Source organism: Etheostoma spectabile, chromosome 21 (genome assembly GCF_008692095.1).
Source record: "Etheostoma spectabile isolate EspeVRDwgs_2016 chromosome 21, UIUC_Espe_1.0, whole genome shotgun sequence".
Taxonomy (NCBI): Eukaryota; Metazoa; Chordata; class Actinopteri; order Perciformes; family Percidae; genus Etheostoma; species Etheostoma spectabile.
This window is the reverse complement of record NC_045753.1, coordinates 13925745-13939369: the sequence shown is the minus strand read 5'-3', so window position 1 is coordinate 13939369 and position 13625 is coordinate 13925745. Positions and strand designations below refer to the sequence as shown.

Sequence of the window (13625 nt, the reverse complement as noted above, 5' to 3'; positions counted from 1 at the left end):
CTGGCCGTCCACGTTGCTCCCAATGCGGCTAAGAAGACGAGGCAAAGTGTCATGTTATTGCCGTGCTATGATGGGCTGGAGGTGAAAGTGAGGGGAGATATATTTGTAGTGTCTGTGGGCTAAAATTACTTGAACTACTAGCTGATCATTGTGTGGAGTTTAAACAACATGGTCACTGGTGAACACCCAGCAGTCAAGAACTACTTATCATCAACTGTAAATCAGTCAAGGTGTAAAGTACTTTGATGACATCTCCATTACACTGGACTACAGAAGTACACTAAATTTAAAAACTATTTTTACTTAAAGGGCTCGACCCCAATCCTGTCATCTGTGATTGATGCTAGTAGGTCAATGGAAAGACACTAATGATTGGATCACTAAGACTTGAGAAGGACAGATTTTAGTGGTTTAAAGAAACATATATTCAAACCTAAAATAATGTCCCAGATAACACTTTGGTCCATACTACAGAACATATATACAATACTACACTATGTAAGATAAGTGTACATTCTGGATACTAATGACGAAAATGAGGAACTAGAAAGATTGCTGTACTTATATTTAATAAAGGTCTTGTCATGATTACTGTCCTGTAATGGCATCACAAGGTTTCAGCAATCACCTTTCTACGTTAGCCCTACTCTCCAGTAATATTGTAATCAGAGAGCCAGTGTTCATATTGATACTGACTACATATTGTGTTATTGTGCAGTGCTGTTCCTGGAGTGTTGCCAGATTCTCTACTGATTGAACAGGACACTGATTCTTAAAGGACATGGGCGGTGTAATCCTTGAGATTAAACGCTAACTATGTGCCAATGAGCAAAATTGTCCTCTTCACAGTCGTCACTCACAAACCCAGCTGTTGCTTGTTGCCCAAAAATCTGTGCAGATATGAGCAGGTTGTCACAAACAGGCCACATATCACAAGACAGGAACATCATGCCTTTTTGACCTACTCAGGTCCCTCCTCCATAACTTTATCCATAAAACTGCCTAGTAATGTCTTCGGCCTTCGCTGTGCCCGATGCCGTGTGCCTGTTGCTGTCACCATTTCTGTGATCGTAATCCTGAGTGGATGAAAGTGCTCTGACCTACCTTCACCTCAAATCCACTTATACTGAACTCTTACTTTGTATAGACCACCCCTACATCCCTCCACCTTGATACACTCAGGCTCATCTCTTGTAGTCATCTCACAGTCACGTCACACATTGATAATGACTTCTTCTTTTTTTAAAGTTATCACAAGGGATTTAGTTCTGTTACTTACTCTTTGACTTCTTTTGCCCCAAAGTCCAGGTAGCGGTTGCTAACCCACTGAATCTCAAACCAGTCTCTGTAGTTGTCATTTCCGCAGCAACGGAACTCCATCTGCGTCAGGTCCAGGGTCCTCTTCATGTAGCAGCGTCCCGGTGTGTCTGTGTCCTTGTAGTACCTCATGCCGTTCTTCAGCCCCTCAGCCAGGGTGAACTGCAGAGGAATCCTCATCAAGAAACACATCAGGGCCGTCAGTAACAATAGGCCATTGAACACCACACATAACACCAAGAAGCTCTTCAACATGGACTTCCACTTTACAAACTTGTTAGGGTCTAGTGAGTCGTAGCAGATTTTGCCTCCAAAGGCATTAATGCCGCAGGTTATTAGACCCATTAATATGAGCAGGTTGGGCAAGAAGTGGCTCTCGTTGTTGTCCATAAGTTCTGAGCGCTTTCGCAGCTCGATCTTAAAGAATAGGCCCATGCTGAAGACCAGCACGCCGGCCATTACAGCGAACCAGTACATGAACCAGACTGTCTGAGCGAGCTTTACTCGCTTCTTCAGGTCAAACTTGACCAACATCAAAACCATTGTTCAACCTGGGATGTGTCCTTGCCTGTGAAAAGGAGGGTCAAATAATAATATAGAACAGCAGGCGCTTCAAGGTGTTCTTGAATGTGCGATCCGTCTCTTTGCTATCAAGGTCTCCTTGGCTGGTCCAACGGGACAGGAGAGTCAGCTCAACCTGTAATCCATCCCACGACAAAACAGCAGAGATGAAGCACCCAGGAGGACCTTGGGGTAGCACAGGATTGTTATTTTTTCAAAGCTATCTCCTCTCCCATTGTGACAGAAACTTAAAATTTCATAAGGCTTCCCCCCCCCCAAGTTTTACCGTTTTTTTTCTTCCTTTACACACAGGTGAGGCTAATCGTGATGTTCCGTTCTCCTGGAGAAGTTGAGGATTGCTGAGGATCCTCATGATTAAACTCAAAGTTGCAGTACGTCATGCTAAGCCCCTGTTAAGCAGCCTGATCCCATTTGCAGAAATCCCTCTACACAAGATGAGCCTAAACGTAAGCTTCTGCCAGGGGCAATAATTGGTTTGAGCGTGCACGTGGTCATGGTCGTCTTGATCGAACACAACAGGAGCTGTAATGGCATCAGCTGAAGCCTGACAAAGACCATGGACCATGGAAAGTGGAGCTAATAATGGAACATACTCATTCACAGCTAGGAGTCCACAAGTTTAACACAAACCGGATGTCTTCACAGTGGAGCAAATTCATTTAGGCTGTGCTACTCAAGCCCCAGTAACAGAGACAAAAGAGCTTTCAGGCTTACACCTCAACCCCCCAGAATGACTTAATATATGCTGCACAAAACTGAGATACATTAAATGGTCTCACATTAATAAATATGCACCTACTGTGTAAGACACCTGTTGTAAATGTAACCTTACAAGCTAATAAATTCATTCAAGTGCCCTCAATTGTCTTATTGTCAATTGCTATCTTGGCAATTGGAATCAACACTATTTGTGACAAACACAAGCCAAATGCTATTAAAAGTATGCTACTATGATGCCTAAAGTGTCAATTTAGAACCAACCCTTAACACTTTCTTGTAGGGATGGCTGATACTATTAACAATATTCTTGACCAATACCTCCATGGCGATATTCCAATGATATTGTAGGGATGACAAATGGTGCTTTACAAAATATTTTCCCAATGAGATTTCAAATAAATAATCATCAATAACGACTTAGTTGGTAAAAGCAAATAAATAAAACCCTGTTAGTAAGTTCAGAAAATTACATCAATGTACTCTAACCGACCCTTTAAATCCAGGAAAAGACAACACTTGGGATATTACAATATCCAAAATCAAAGACAATATCAAATCCAACTTACAGCACCTCTCTGCTCGTTTAAAATGACATTACATCCCTGTTGTTTTGTTTCCATAATGTCAGGTCCTGTATGTCTTGCTTTGCCTGTCTATTTTTAATAGTATGTCACCTTTTAAGCGTGTGAGGGAGTGTTTCTATGAATGCTAAAGAGGGTTAAAGTAAAATATAAAAGTTAACTTTTTTGTAACGTTATAAAAAAATTGGATGAAGTCCATTCTAGATCTGCTTCATATCAATTTGTGTTTTTTAAGTGGGCTGGGTATATTTGTATGCAAACATTAGAAACAAGTAGTTAAGCAGGAAGCCTTTTATTTGTGTCTTATTTCCATTCCAGTACATTTTATTACAAAGAACAGATTAGATGGTGTTGCGTTCTGTAAGATCAGACCACCACTAAAGAATTCAAGTGCACTTTAGGGTCAGGGGGCCAGCAGATTAATAAAAAAAAAAAAAAGTTAGTTAGTTGCAGCTCTATGCTAACTACACTCAGTACCAGTTTGTTAGGTACACCATGCCATGCAGTCTAATACAGCATTCCTGCAATAAATCCTACATTTATGTAGTTTCTTGTGCATTATACAGAGATAACTACAAACAAAAACTGCAAACATCTACTAATTTCTGAACACTATTGAAATAAGACACTAGCCTTCCCTGTGTGGTCATCTTTAACTGCTATTTTTAAGAGTTTTGCATTTTGCTCTTTAGTTTCAATTGTTGCCTAAACGTGAGCAGAAGAATGTAAGCCTACAAATCTCCAAACTAGTTTTATTTTGGCAAAAGAGTGGATTCAATGAATCAGCTGCAATGTGATGCTGTTCTGTACCAAAGGTCCCACTGTGATGGATGGCTGTTTGTTTTTTTTTGTTTTTTTTAACTCAGTGCAGATTTAAGCTGCTCATCCATACTTCCCTTTTCTCCAGCTCTATGTAGCAGTGCAACACAATCAGTGGATTACATCTACCAACAACAGCAAAATAATTATAATATACTAGTCACTGGCTTAACAAAAAAAAACTTCATTAAAACCACTGATCTTTGTGAAATAACATGAACAAAATAACATTTGTGCATTTGGGCTTAAAACATTTCATTTGATGGTTTGACTGGCAGATAAAAGGTAGTAAATGTTTTATTCTAGGGGTCCCAGTTGGTTTTCCGGTCTACTTCTGGAATGACAGTCCAGTTAGGGGAAGGTGTTCCTGCAGCGAGCCAGTTGAAGTCATCCACCTGGTTCCAGTTGTTTCTCTTCTGGTCTAAGCCAGCCACAGTAAAGTCCTCCTCTAGGGTGGGATAAGACCAGGAGAACGGGGCGAAGCTCACTCCACGACAGTCCTCTATGATGGCTCGGCTGGTGACGTGCAGATACACCTGTGTGTCCGTGGTGTTGTGAGTCCGCAGCTGCTGACAGGGGACAGCCAGAGTACTGTTTGTACAGTGATCAATGAATACTGAACTAGACACGGGCCCACACAGGATCTCACAGCTGTCGATGTGTTTCAGGTGCAGTGTGCTGGGGGCACCAACTAGACGGACCTTGCAGTTAGTCAGGTGAGACAACAGCACGTCTCGTTTCTGTATCTCCTCAGCTGTCTTTGTCAGACTCACATTATCCATGTTGGAGAAGCTGCACTGCTCAGGCGCAACAGCTCCATCCACATTAGTGCTACCAGAATCTGCAGGTGTGCCGGCATCAGCTAAACGTGTTGCTGACACTGGTGCAGAGACTTGGTCTGTTGCTTTAGTGCGAGCTCGAAAGCCAAACTTCTTCTTGGGCAGAGCCTCCTCTCTGATCTCAGCGAGGGAGGTTTGGAGTTTCTGGAGAGCGGCCTGGGCTTGTCTCAGGTCGTACTGCTTAAGAAACAACATGCTGTCATTGAGAAACTTCTGCAGCTGGACCGTTTTGGCCGTCGCCTCTTCCAGTGTTTGCGCCACCGCAGCCCGGTCAGCTCCGGAGGAACTGGCCAGCAGCTCCTCGATGGACGCCCGCTCTTTGTTGAAAGTGGTGTAGAAGTACTCGCCCTTTTCCTCCGCGACAGACTGGCTTTCCTTCGCTTCCTTCCTCCGCTCAGCATGCTCCACCCTCGCCTGGTGCCTCTTCTGTAGTCGCTCTTGTATCTTGTCTGCGCCGCTTTCGCCCGCAAACCCACTTTCCTTGTTAACTTCAGCCACTACATCCATGTTGTTGTCAGGTTGTTGCACTGTCAGTCCGTTGTTGCGGAAGTGATCACGCCACACGCTTTCTTCTTCGAGGCTATTGTAGGCCAACCTTAAAGGTGCTTACTGCCACCTATAGTATGGGACATGACATGGCAGTAAATCACCTGGACAATGATTGTAAATGAACTTTAAAAATAAAACAAAACCTAAAATCTATTTATGTTTTAGTAACATGCCTTCAAACCACCAACATATGATACTTAATCAAAATGTGTCTGGCAATTGTTGGTAATTGTTAATAATACATTTAAAACATGAATGTACAGGTTTTTTTTTTCTCTTTGCATGTTATTTAATCTCTATATGCTTGAGTACGGTCGCTTGCAGATTGCACTGTATTTTTTAACCAGAATATTTGGAGGTGTTACAGGTAATTAACATAGTCCAAATTTAGATATGGCTCTTTGGATTTAAATATTTTGAGATTAAGATTTGAAACATTTTATTAGAGGATCTATAGCGTAGTTCAAATCTTTAAAGTTCTTTACAAAAACAGGAAGGAAATTAAAAGAGGAGAGATCAGTACAAAATACAAAATGTATTTAATGAATAATTTTTTTAATTCAATTTAATTAAATAATTAAAATTCAATGTTAGACATAATATCTATATGTTATGTGCTTTTTATAGCTTTTGTTTGTTTGTATTTTTTCTGGTTTTGTGAATATCTGGACAAGCGTGTTATGTGCATTTTGCTTAACGGCAGAAGGCAAATTATTGAAAATCCAATCATAAAAATGTCCTTACCCTGTCTCAACAAAACAGAAAAAAGCATTTCCCTTCATCCTTGACATGCACTCAGTAACCTTTTTAAGCTCTCTTTTTATATTTGTTAAAACCTGCCATTAATACAGTATGACATGTTACATTTATATTTGATATTTATGTAGTATGTAGTTTCATAACAGAAGGTAAAAACTAAAATAGCACACATTAATATGTTAAGCAAAATCTTGATAACACAATCACTACATTGATTACTGTAATAGGCTATTTTTTAAAATTATGTCCGAGTATAAAATATGTAAATTAGTGGGTAACTAGATCCTTTCATATACAGTAGCTATGGTCATCATACCTGAGAAACGTAAAGGTGTGGCAAAAGCACACATCAGAGGCCCGCCCTCTACCGTTGTAGCCTAATAATTAAGTCTAATAACATTTATCTGGTAGTCATTAGGCCAGTGAATCATGTTATTATAATTCATAGTATTACAAAAAAAGATATGTTTAACAACTTCTCGTTGTTTTTATATTTCTTATTCAAATTTAGAGACTTGAATGCCACTGTTGTGGACTGATGATTTGGGTTGCCTTGTTCTGTGCACTACCCCAACAACCCGTGCGGTGATGGCGAGGAAACCCCGTTGACAAGGCACTGCTTTTTCATGACGGTGAGTTTCCCTTTGAGTGTATTATAATTTTGTGATAAAAATTTCAAGGAAAAAACACACACAACCTCCTTCCTCCTCTCCTTCAGGGAGGGAAGAGAGTTTGAGCGGAGAGAAAAATCTATCCGAGACAGAACAGGGACAGTGCGAAAAATATATGAGTGGGAGAGGGAGAAGGAGAAGGAGGAGGAGGAGAAGGAGGGGGGAGCAAATTAAAAGTTGCCAAATGGAGATATTGGGTTTCAAGAGGAGTGAGACAGGAGTAAAGGGTTTGCCTCTTTGAGTCGTCTTTATGTTGTGCAAATCGGGATAAATATGTATGGCTCGACACGGTTTAGTCCTCTGGCATTTTCGACGGACTCCACCCGACGTTTCCAAAATAGGCGTCGTCGACATCGCGGCTAGCTTACCAGAGCAGGCCGGTGTTTATCGTTAAAATGTTGCAGAGCGTCCAGTCCGGGGAGCTACCAGACCAGAACACGGGCTGGTACAGAATACCCCGATGGAAACGCGTCCGTTCGGTATATCGAGACAAATGTGACGTTTTTCATGCTCGCAGATGAGCCACAGAGGACAAATGAAAGCCTCCCCAACAGAGAAAGAAAGATCACGTCAGCGGCGGGCGTTTTGTGCTGCTTGAATGCGATTATCATTCTGTCGATTCAGTCTATTTTTGGAAATAAAACTTGCAAGCTGTACGTTAGCTGGCTTACTAAACCAGCCGCACGGCACCATACAGTAGCAGGAGTACAGCGGGGACTATCGTTAGCCTGCTCTGCGTCGAGGCATGCATGCTAGGGCGGATTCCGGAGACTGAATTTGAGCTATAACAAACATTTCTAAAAAGGATGGTTTATTTTAACAACCCCGATCAATTGTCGCATACCGTGCAACTAGAGTGCCTTCGAGCTACTTAAAACGCTAATTTCTGTCAGAATGGGCGTTTTTTTATGCTTTAATTTACGTGCTTTTTTAATGGAATATAAAGTGCTCAATATGTTACCGTTGGTGACATGTTGGTGTTAACATTTGCGTTTTTGGTTTGATTCTATTAGATTATTGATTGGATTGGAGTGTTATTGTTTTGCATATAAACCGTACGCATTTGGAGCGTTTTGTTGTGAAATAAACGTATCACTTTGTTAATCGTTTGGATTACGTATTTTGTTTGGAAAGGTCGACATTACTTCCTCACATTTTACAAAGCATTGTGTCCACTTTTGAAGGGGAAAGTAGCCTCACTACCTGTGGTAGCATGTACCCTCTGACGACAAAATGTCTTATTTGGTGTGGATATTAAAAAACAGTTGACGATATTCGGTAATATGAGCGTTTAGCAGGTTTCTTGGCATTAAAGTCACGGTGCAGGAAGTATAAAAAGCCTATTTTGTACAGCAGCCCTGTCGTTCTTTGTTCCTCTTGAACTAAAGATGGACGCTGAACGTGGCTCTGTTGCAAAGACAGCCTATGTCATGGTAACAGCCATTTTGAAGCATTGCAGCAACGTTTTGCACTTACCCAGCAGCACAGCCTACATTTTTTCCATGACTTCAACACAGTACAACCTAACCTATGCTTGAAAGAGCATGTATATTTCAAAGCCTGGAGTCATTGATCATTTTGAATTTCTGACACATACCCTCATCATGTGCTCCACATTGCTTAAAACAACTATCACGATAGACAAAGTCAATTGATACGTATCCAAACACTCATAACCCATTACTCTGTTGGATCAAATTAGTGCTCATGGGTTTAGTTTCACCACCCTTTTGCAATGTAGCACCGAAATAGCTGAATACTTTTGCTGGCTGACATAAAGCCAATACCTCTTAGTGTAAAACTCAAACAACCATTCAAGGTATAAAGGAAGCAGGGTGGAGTTATTTACACTCGATTGGACATTTTCAAACTGTGCAGACAGCCAATGTGGGACAGCAGACGAGGGTAATGGGTGGGAGTCTGTGTGACAGAGACAAACATCTGTAGGAGGGGATGAAGGCCTTCCTGCCCTTAACTTACTCCCATAGCACCGAATGACATCTGTCCACCCCTTTCTCCCCACTCCCCCATTTCACACACTCATCTCTTTCTTCATCTCACCTACATTACTCTCCAACACTTCCGCACCCTCTATCTTGCATGTTTATTTTATTTTTGTAATATTACTAAATGCAGTTCCTTACCCTGCAGCCCACGAAGCAAAGGGTGTTAAATGACTGAATTCATGCTTCCTGCTGGAAATCTGTGAGTGAGATGTACTTACTACTAACATAATGCTATTATGCTAAGGCTTAATAGCTCATACACTGCAAATTCATTAAAAAGTGATCAATTGGGGTTCATTGTCATGATTAATGAAGCCATTGCTCAATGCAAATTTAAACATGAATAAACTATACTGAAATTCACACCAGACATACCATCGCCTCACTTGCTACATTCTATCCCCCCCCCCATACTCTTTCAGGTGTCATGGATGATGAGGACGATCGCCATCTTCTGGATATTTTAGGGTAAAAAACCTTTATAAAACTGGCATTTATGTTATGGACATACCATCACTTTACGAAGGGATGCACTGACACTTGTCTTCACCATGCAATTCTCAATGTGGCCACACATTTTTACATTTGTCCCTAAGTTTTGCACAAGTATCTGCAAACTTTTTTTTTTCATCTTTTGTTGAATTAGATAAAGTTAATAATCCAATGTCTGATTCAAAGTATTTTCCGTCACTCTACTACAGGACCAGACATTTTTAAACCATATATAAGTGAAAAGAAACTTTTGTTAAAATCTGTTCTGTACCCTTTTCAGAGATGTGGATGCATTGAATGACTATCTCCATGGCAGCAACAGCAAGTCTGTTAGTATCTCTTTCAGTATTTACATTCATTCCTTGCCAAGTTTTTCTGAATAGATAGTTCATTTTAATGCATAACGAATCCACTAAACCTCTTTTAAACTGCCTGTTTTGTTTCTACAGATTGAGGAGGATGATGTAACAAATGCAGCCTATGGGTCGGATGGATCCTTCTTTTCCAGTGGCACAGTGAGTGTACCTGTGATTACCATGATCCAACAAAACAAACTACATGATACAAATGATATTATAAAAAGTTCATGGAATAGTTCCCTGTATTGGACAGGTGATAAAAAGCATCACGGGTGTAATGAGTCAGACCGACAGTGAAGGCTGTCTTGTACGCAGTTCACATGCAAACAGTTTTTTTCTCTACTTTATGCTCATTTTCTCTAAATGCTTCATTTAGGTTGGCTCCAACTCTGGCCTCAAGGATGGCTCTTCAACAATGGGTGAATTCTGTGAGGATTCAACAGGGGCAGGCCTCCAGCTCTCCAGCACCCTTTCATTTATCGAGGATGAATTGGGGTCTGGGAACTCCCCTGGAGGGGTGGATTTTGGGGGAGAGGACCAGCCCTTTGACATCCTACAGAAGTCTCTCATGGAGGCCGACATCACAGAGCAGACATTGGCCCAGGAGGCCTTACTAGACTCCCAGCCCGCTCCCACTTTGGTGCAGGCTCCTGTTTCCTTCCCCTCCCAGCTGGTCTCTGGGGGTTATGGAGGGGGTGTGGTAACAACGGCGACTGGTGCGTTCCCCACAGGTCAATTCCTGCAAGGGGTGTCCCAGCTGCCCAATGGGTCCGCCCAGCACATCCAGGTGTTGGGCTCCTTTGGGGCGGGTGGTGGTGTGATGACTCTGAGCAGCTTGGAGAGAACTTCTCAGCTTGTGCTGAGGCCGAGTACGCCTGTAGCTCCAGCGGGGGCCGCTACAGGCGGGCAGGTGTTTGCCCCTAACCAAGGACAGGTAGGCCAAGTTGGCTTACCGTTCAAAAACATCCCTCTTCAAAATATCATCATCCAGAGAGGCCCGGGAGGTCTTGTCAGACCTATCCAGCCTAAACCCCTTCAAGCTGGGGGTCAAACTGTCTACAGCCTTGGTCTTCAGGCCACTCCCACCCCCATGGCTAATGTAGTTAACGCTAACACGGCTTCTCCTGGGGGACAGTACACAGCCAATGGCTCCATTGTAGTGCAGTCGCCCCTGGAGCAGCAGCAAGCCCAGGCCCAGACAAATATACCACAGGGACAGTTCTTAATGCCCAGCTCTTTGGCACTCACTCCAGCTAGCACCATCCACAATGGCCCCGCTGACTCCAACTCAAATGCCCTAATTACCAGTCAAAACGCGGTGCAGATTGTTGCGGGGCAGAACTTCACTGCACCACCAGGAGGCCAGCTAATTTTTAATCAGGGAGTAGTCAGTAGGAGTCAGGTTGGAGGGGTTGTAACTCAAACATGGACCGGAGTTTCTTGTGCGAACCCTGTGCAGACATCATGCGCTCCTGGGCGTCTGACTCTCGTTGGCCCAGCGTCGTCAGGGAGCGGCGGTCAAAGCCAAGTGTCGGCGAGCCCCGTTCAGCGCCTTCTAGTGACTCAAACTCAGAATTGCACTTCTCTGTCCCCTTTAGCTGGTACTGTGACACAGGAACACGACTACAGACAGGTATAATCACAAGTGTCGGGTAGCATTTTATTTGTTTCCTTGAAAACTGTTATCTTACATCCCTTTCATTAACCATTTTCAGAATTCTTCATCACCTGCCCTAAAACAGGCACAGCTCAGCGGCATCCATGGTAACAAAGACTGATAACATTTCTTTGTCAATGTATGATGTATTTAAATGTAGTCTGTCACACTAAATAAGATTGCCTTGTTGTCATATGATCTCCCTTTAGCCATGACTCAAGATTCAAAACTGAACTCTCAGGTATATAACTCATCCTACACCCTATTTGTTTTGCACTCATGTATATGGTGTATATTTTAGTTGGATCTCCTTGATAAGGTAAATATAGTATTTAAATTTATTATGTACACTTTCTCTTTATAGGTCAGTGCTCAGAAGAGACCTGCCCTTCTGCCACTTACAAGAGGAGAAATGTGAGAAAACAGAGTTTTTGTGTATATTAAGATATATTTCTTCACACGTCAAATGCCGTCTTGTGTTTGTCATTTGGCCACTGAAAGAGCTTGTCTCTTTTTCCTGTCATTTCTGTAGGATTTTACAACAGCTGAGGAAAGATCATGCTGGAGTTCAGACCCTAGATCAGCGTCGATTCAGTTCAATCGAGGATGCACTCCAAAGACTCCTCCCGTACCACGTGTTCCAGGGGGCTCCACCCAGCCAGGAGGAGTTCTCACAAGGTACAGCCTTAAAATGATTAGCTGTACCCTAAATCTGCAGGCAAGGCAAGAAAAACTACAGCCCTGAAGGACAGCATGTTTATGCATGTACCTGCAAAAGTAAAATTTTGTTTGCAGAAAGTACTTATCGTATCCAAAAAGTTATTTTATTTTTTACTTTTTACAGTGGACGAAGAATTTGAGGTAGTTGCAACTCAAGTGCTAAAGAGGACCCATGCCATGGTCAACAAATACAGACGGCTACTGTTGGTCGAAGCTGAGGTAGGCACAGACACGAGCAAATACGTTCCTACACACGTTTCATTTTATGACATGCACTGGGCTAACAAATTTCCTCTCCCTTCCCTTCAGCGTTCCAGTCCGTCATCAGAAATGGTGATGATTGACAGGACCTTCAACCAAGAAGAGCGTGGCAACTTGACACAAGACAAACGCATGGTACTAGTGGATCCAGGTAAATAAAATCAAAAAAGTAAGAGTAAAGCAATTTTCTCACAGATGTTTTATTTAACTCTCTCTCTCTTCTTCTGTTTTTTTTTTTTTTTTTTTTAGACAACTTTTTGGAAGACTTCTGCTGTGGGATGAAATCAAAACTTTTCCAAGATCCCTTACCTTCTCAGTCGTCGTCCAAGTCAGACAGAGGCTCTACGGAGCCGCCGTACAGGACAGACTCCCAGCCCGGGTATGGGGACCCGGGAGGGGGTGGAGCTGTAGTACCAGGTGCGGCAGATAGACTCCACCCTTCACTCTTAGAAAACAAGAGTGTCCTGGAACTGAAGAGATCCCAGCAACACTACGGGCCAAGCAGCGCCAGCAACAACGGCCTCATCGCTGCCAACAGTTTCCCCCAAGGTAACCCCTCACCTTTGGCAGCAACATCAAGAGGACAGACGCACCCCCTGTCCTCTCAACCGATCCAGCCCGAGGACCCCCCTCAGCTCACCTCACCCCCTCACACCGACACAGACTCTGCTCTAGAGGCGGCAGTCAACAGCATCTTGGAATGTTAAGACTGATGTCATCCCCAATGTATGGTTTCAACTTCTTGTGTGTGTATATTTTTTGTTGTCGTCCCACTTTCCTGTTGTAATATTTGTTGTATTCCCCCACAACCCTGTGTGAAGAGAGGTTTACTCGTCTTTCAGGTCTATTATCTTTGTGATACGATCTCCGACCATGTAGCATGTATTTAGTTTGTTTATGTTTACTTTTGGGGGGGGGGCTTTGAGGGATCAAGGTGCCAGGTGAACGCAGGCTCCTAAAAAGGCCCAGAAAGAACCGGGAATGTGTGCAATGCAATGTACGCACGGATGGAAAATGTTCTTGTTTTGATTACTTCAACATTATTTTAAAAGGAGTAGGGTCTGCAAATTCAGTAGCTTGAATATAAGAGTGTCCCTTTCTTCACACAAAGCCTCATTAATTTTGTGCCAGTTGAATATCCCCAATACCTATGCTGAGAAACAGGGAGCGGGAGGAGGGACACAATGACGACTCTGTGCCTAATTGTTGGTTTTTATTTTGAAGTGTTTACATGAAGGAGCTCTATTCAAAAATACCCATTTACTCAGTTCCTTCCTGCATCACACACACACA

General features: G+C 42.6%; 3 protein-coding genes across 4 annotated transcripts in view; 1 reads left to right on the top strand and 2 right to left on the bottom strand.

The window, feature by feature from the left end:
• Window positions 1-2287, bottom strand: part of prph2a (peripherin 2a (retinal degeneration, slow)) — a 5453-nt gene extending 3166 nt beyond the window's left edge. Inside the window, exon 1 of the mRNA XM_032502952.1 lies at window positions 1280-2287. Within this exon, the coding sequence (XP_032358843.1) occupies window positions 1280-1860 (581 nt within the window). The 5' untranslated portion in view covers window positions 1861-2287. The remainder of the gene's footprint in view (window positions 1-1279) is intronic.
• Window positions 2288-3475: 1188 nt separating this feature from the next.
• Window positions 3476-8400, bottom strand: tbcc (tubulin folding cofactor C). The gene is made up of 2 exons (XM_032503256.1): window positions 8314-8400; window positions 3476-5508 (listed from the first exon to the last, which is right to left on the bottom strand). The coding sequence occupies exon 2, from the start codon at window positions 5363-5365 to the stop codon at window positions 4322-4324; it is 1044 nt and encodes a 347-aa protein (XP_032359147.1). The 5' UTR covers window positions 5366-5508; window positions 8314-8400; the 3' UTR covers window positions 3476-4321.
• Window positions 6533-13625, top strand: part of bicral (BICRA like chromatin remodeling complex associated protein) — a 9076-nt gene continuing 1983 nt past the window's right edge. The window contains exons 1-13 of one of the 2 annotated variants that reach the window (XM_032503251.1): window positions 6533-6798; window positions 8989-9042; window positions 9266-9311; window positions 9616-9664; window positions 9785-9850; window positions 10071-11327; window positions 11410-11458; window positions 11561-11592; window positions 11716-11765; window positions 11884-12029; window positions 12196-12290; window positions 12381-12483; window positions 12582-13625. The exon at window positions 12582-13625 is cut by the window's right edge and continues 1983 nt beyond it. In XM_032503251.1, coding sequence (XP_032359142.1) covers window positions 9271-9311; window positions 9616-9664; window positions 9785-9850; window positions 10071-11327; window positions 11410-11458; window positions 11561-11592; window positions 11716-11765; window positions 11884-12029; window positions 12196-12290; window positions 12381-12483; window positions 12582-13039 — 2346 coding nt within the window. In that variant the 5' untranslated portion in view covers window positions 6533-6798; window positions 8989-9042; window positions 9266-9270 and the 3' untranslated portion in view covers window positions 13040-13625. Of the gene's footprint in view, window positions 6799-8988; window positions 9043-9265; window positions 9312-9615; window positions 9665-9784; window positions 9851-10070; window positions 11328-11409; window positions 11459-11548; window positions 11593-11715; window positions 11766-11883; window positions 12030-12195; window positions 12291-12380; window positions 12484-12581 lie in introns of both variants that reach the window. The other variant, XM_032503250.1, reaches the window with a different exon arrangement.

Excerpts from the sequence above, each read along its gene's own strand:
- tbcc (XM_032503256.1), bottom strand. The coding sequence starts at position 5,365 with ATGGATGTAGTGGCTGAAGTTAACAAGGAAAGTGGGTTTGCGGGCGAA.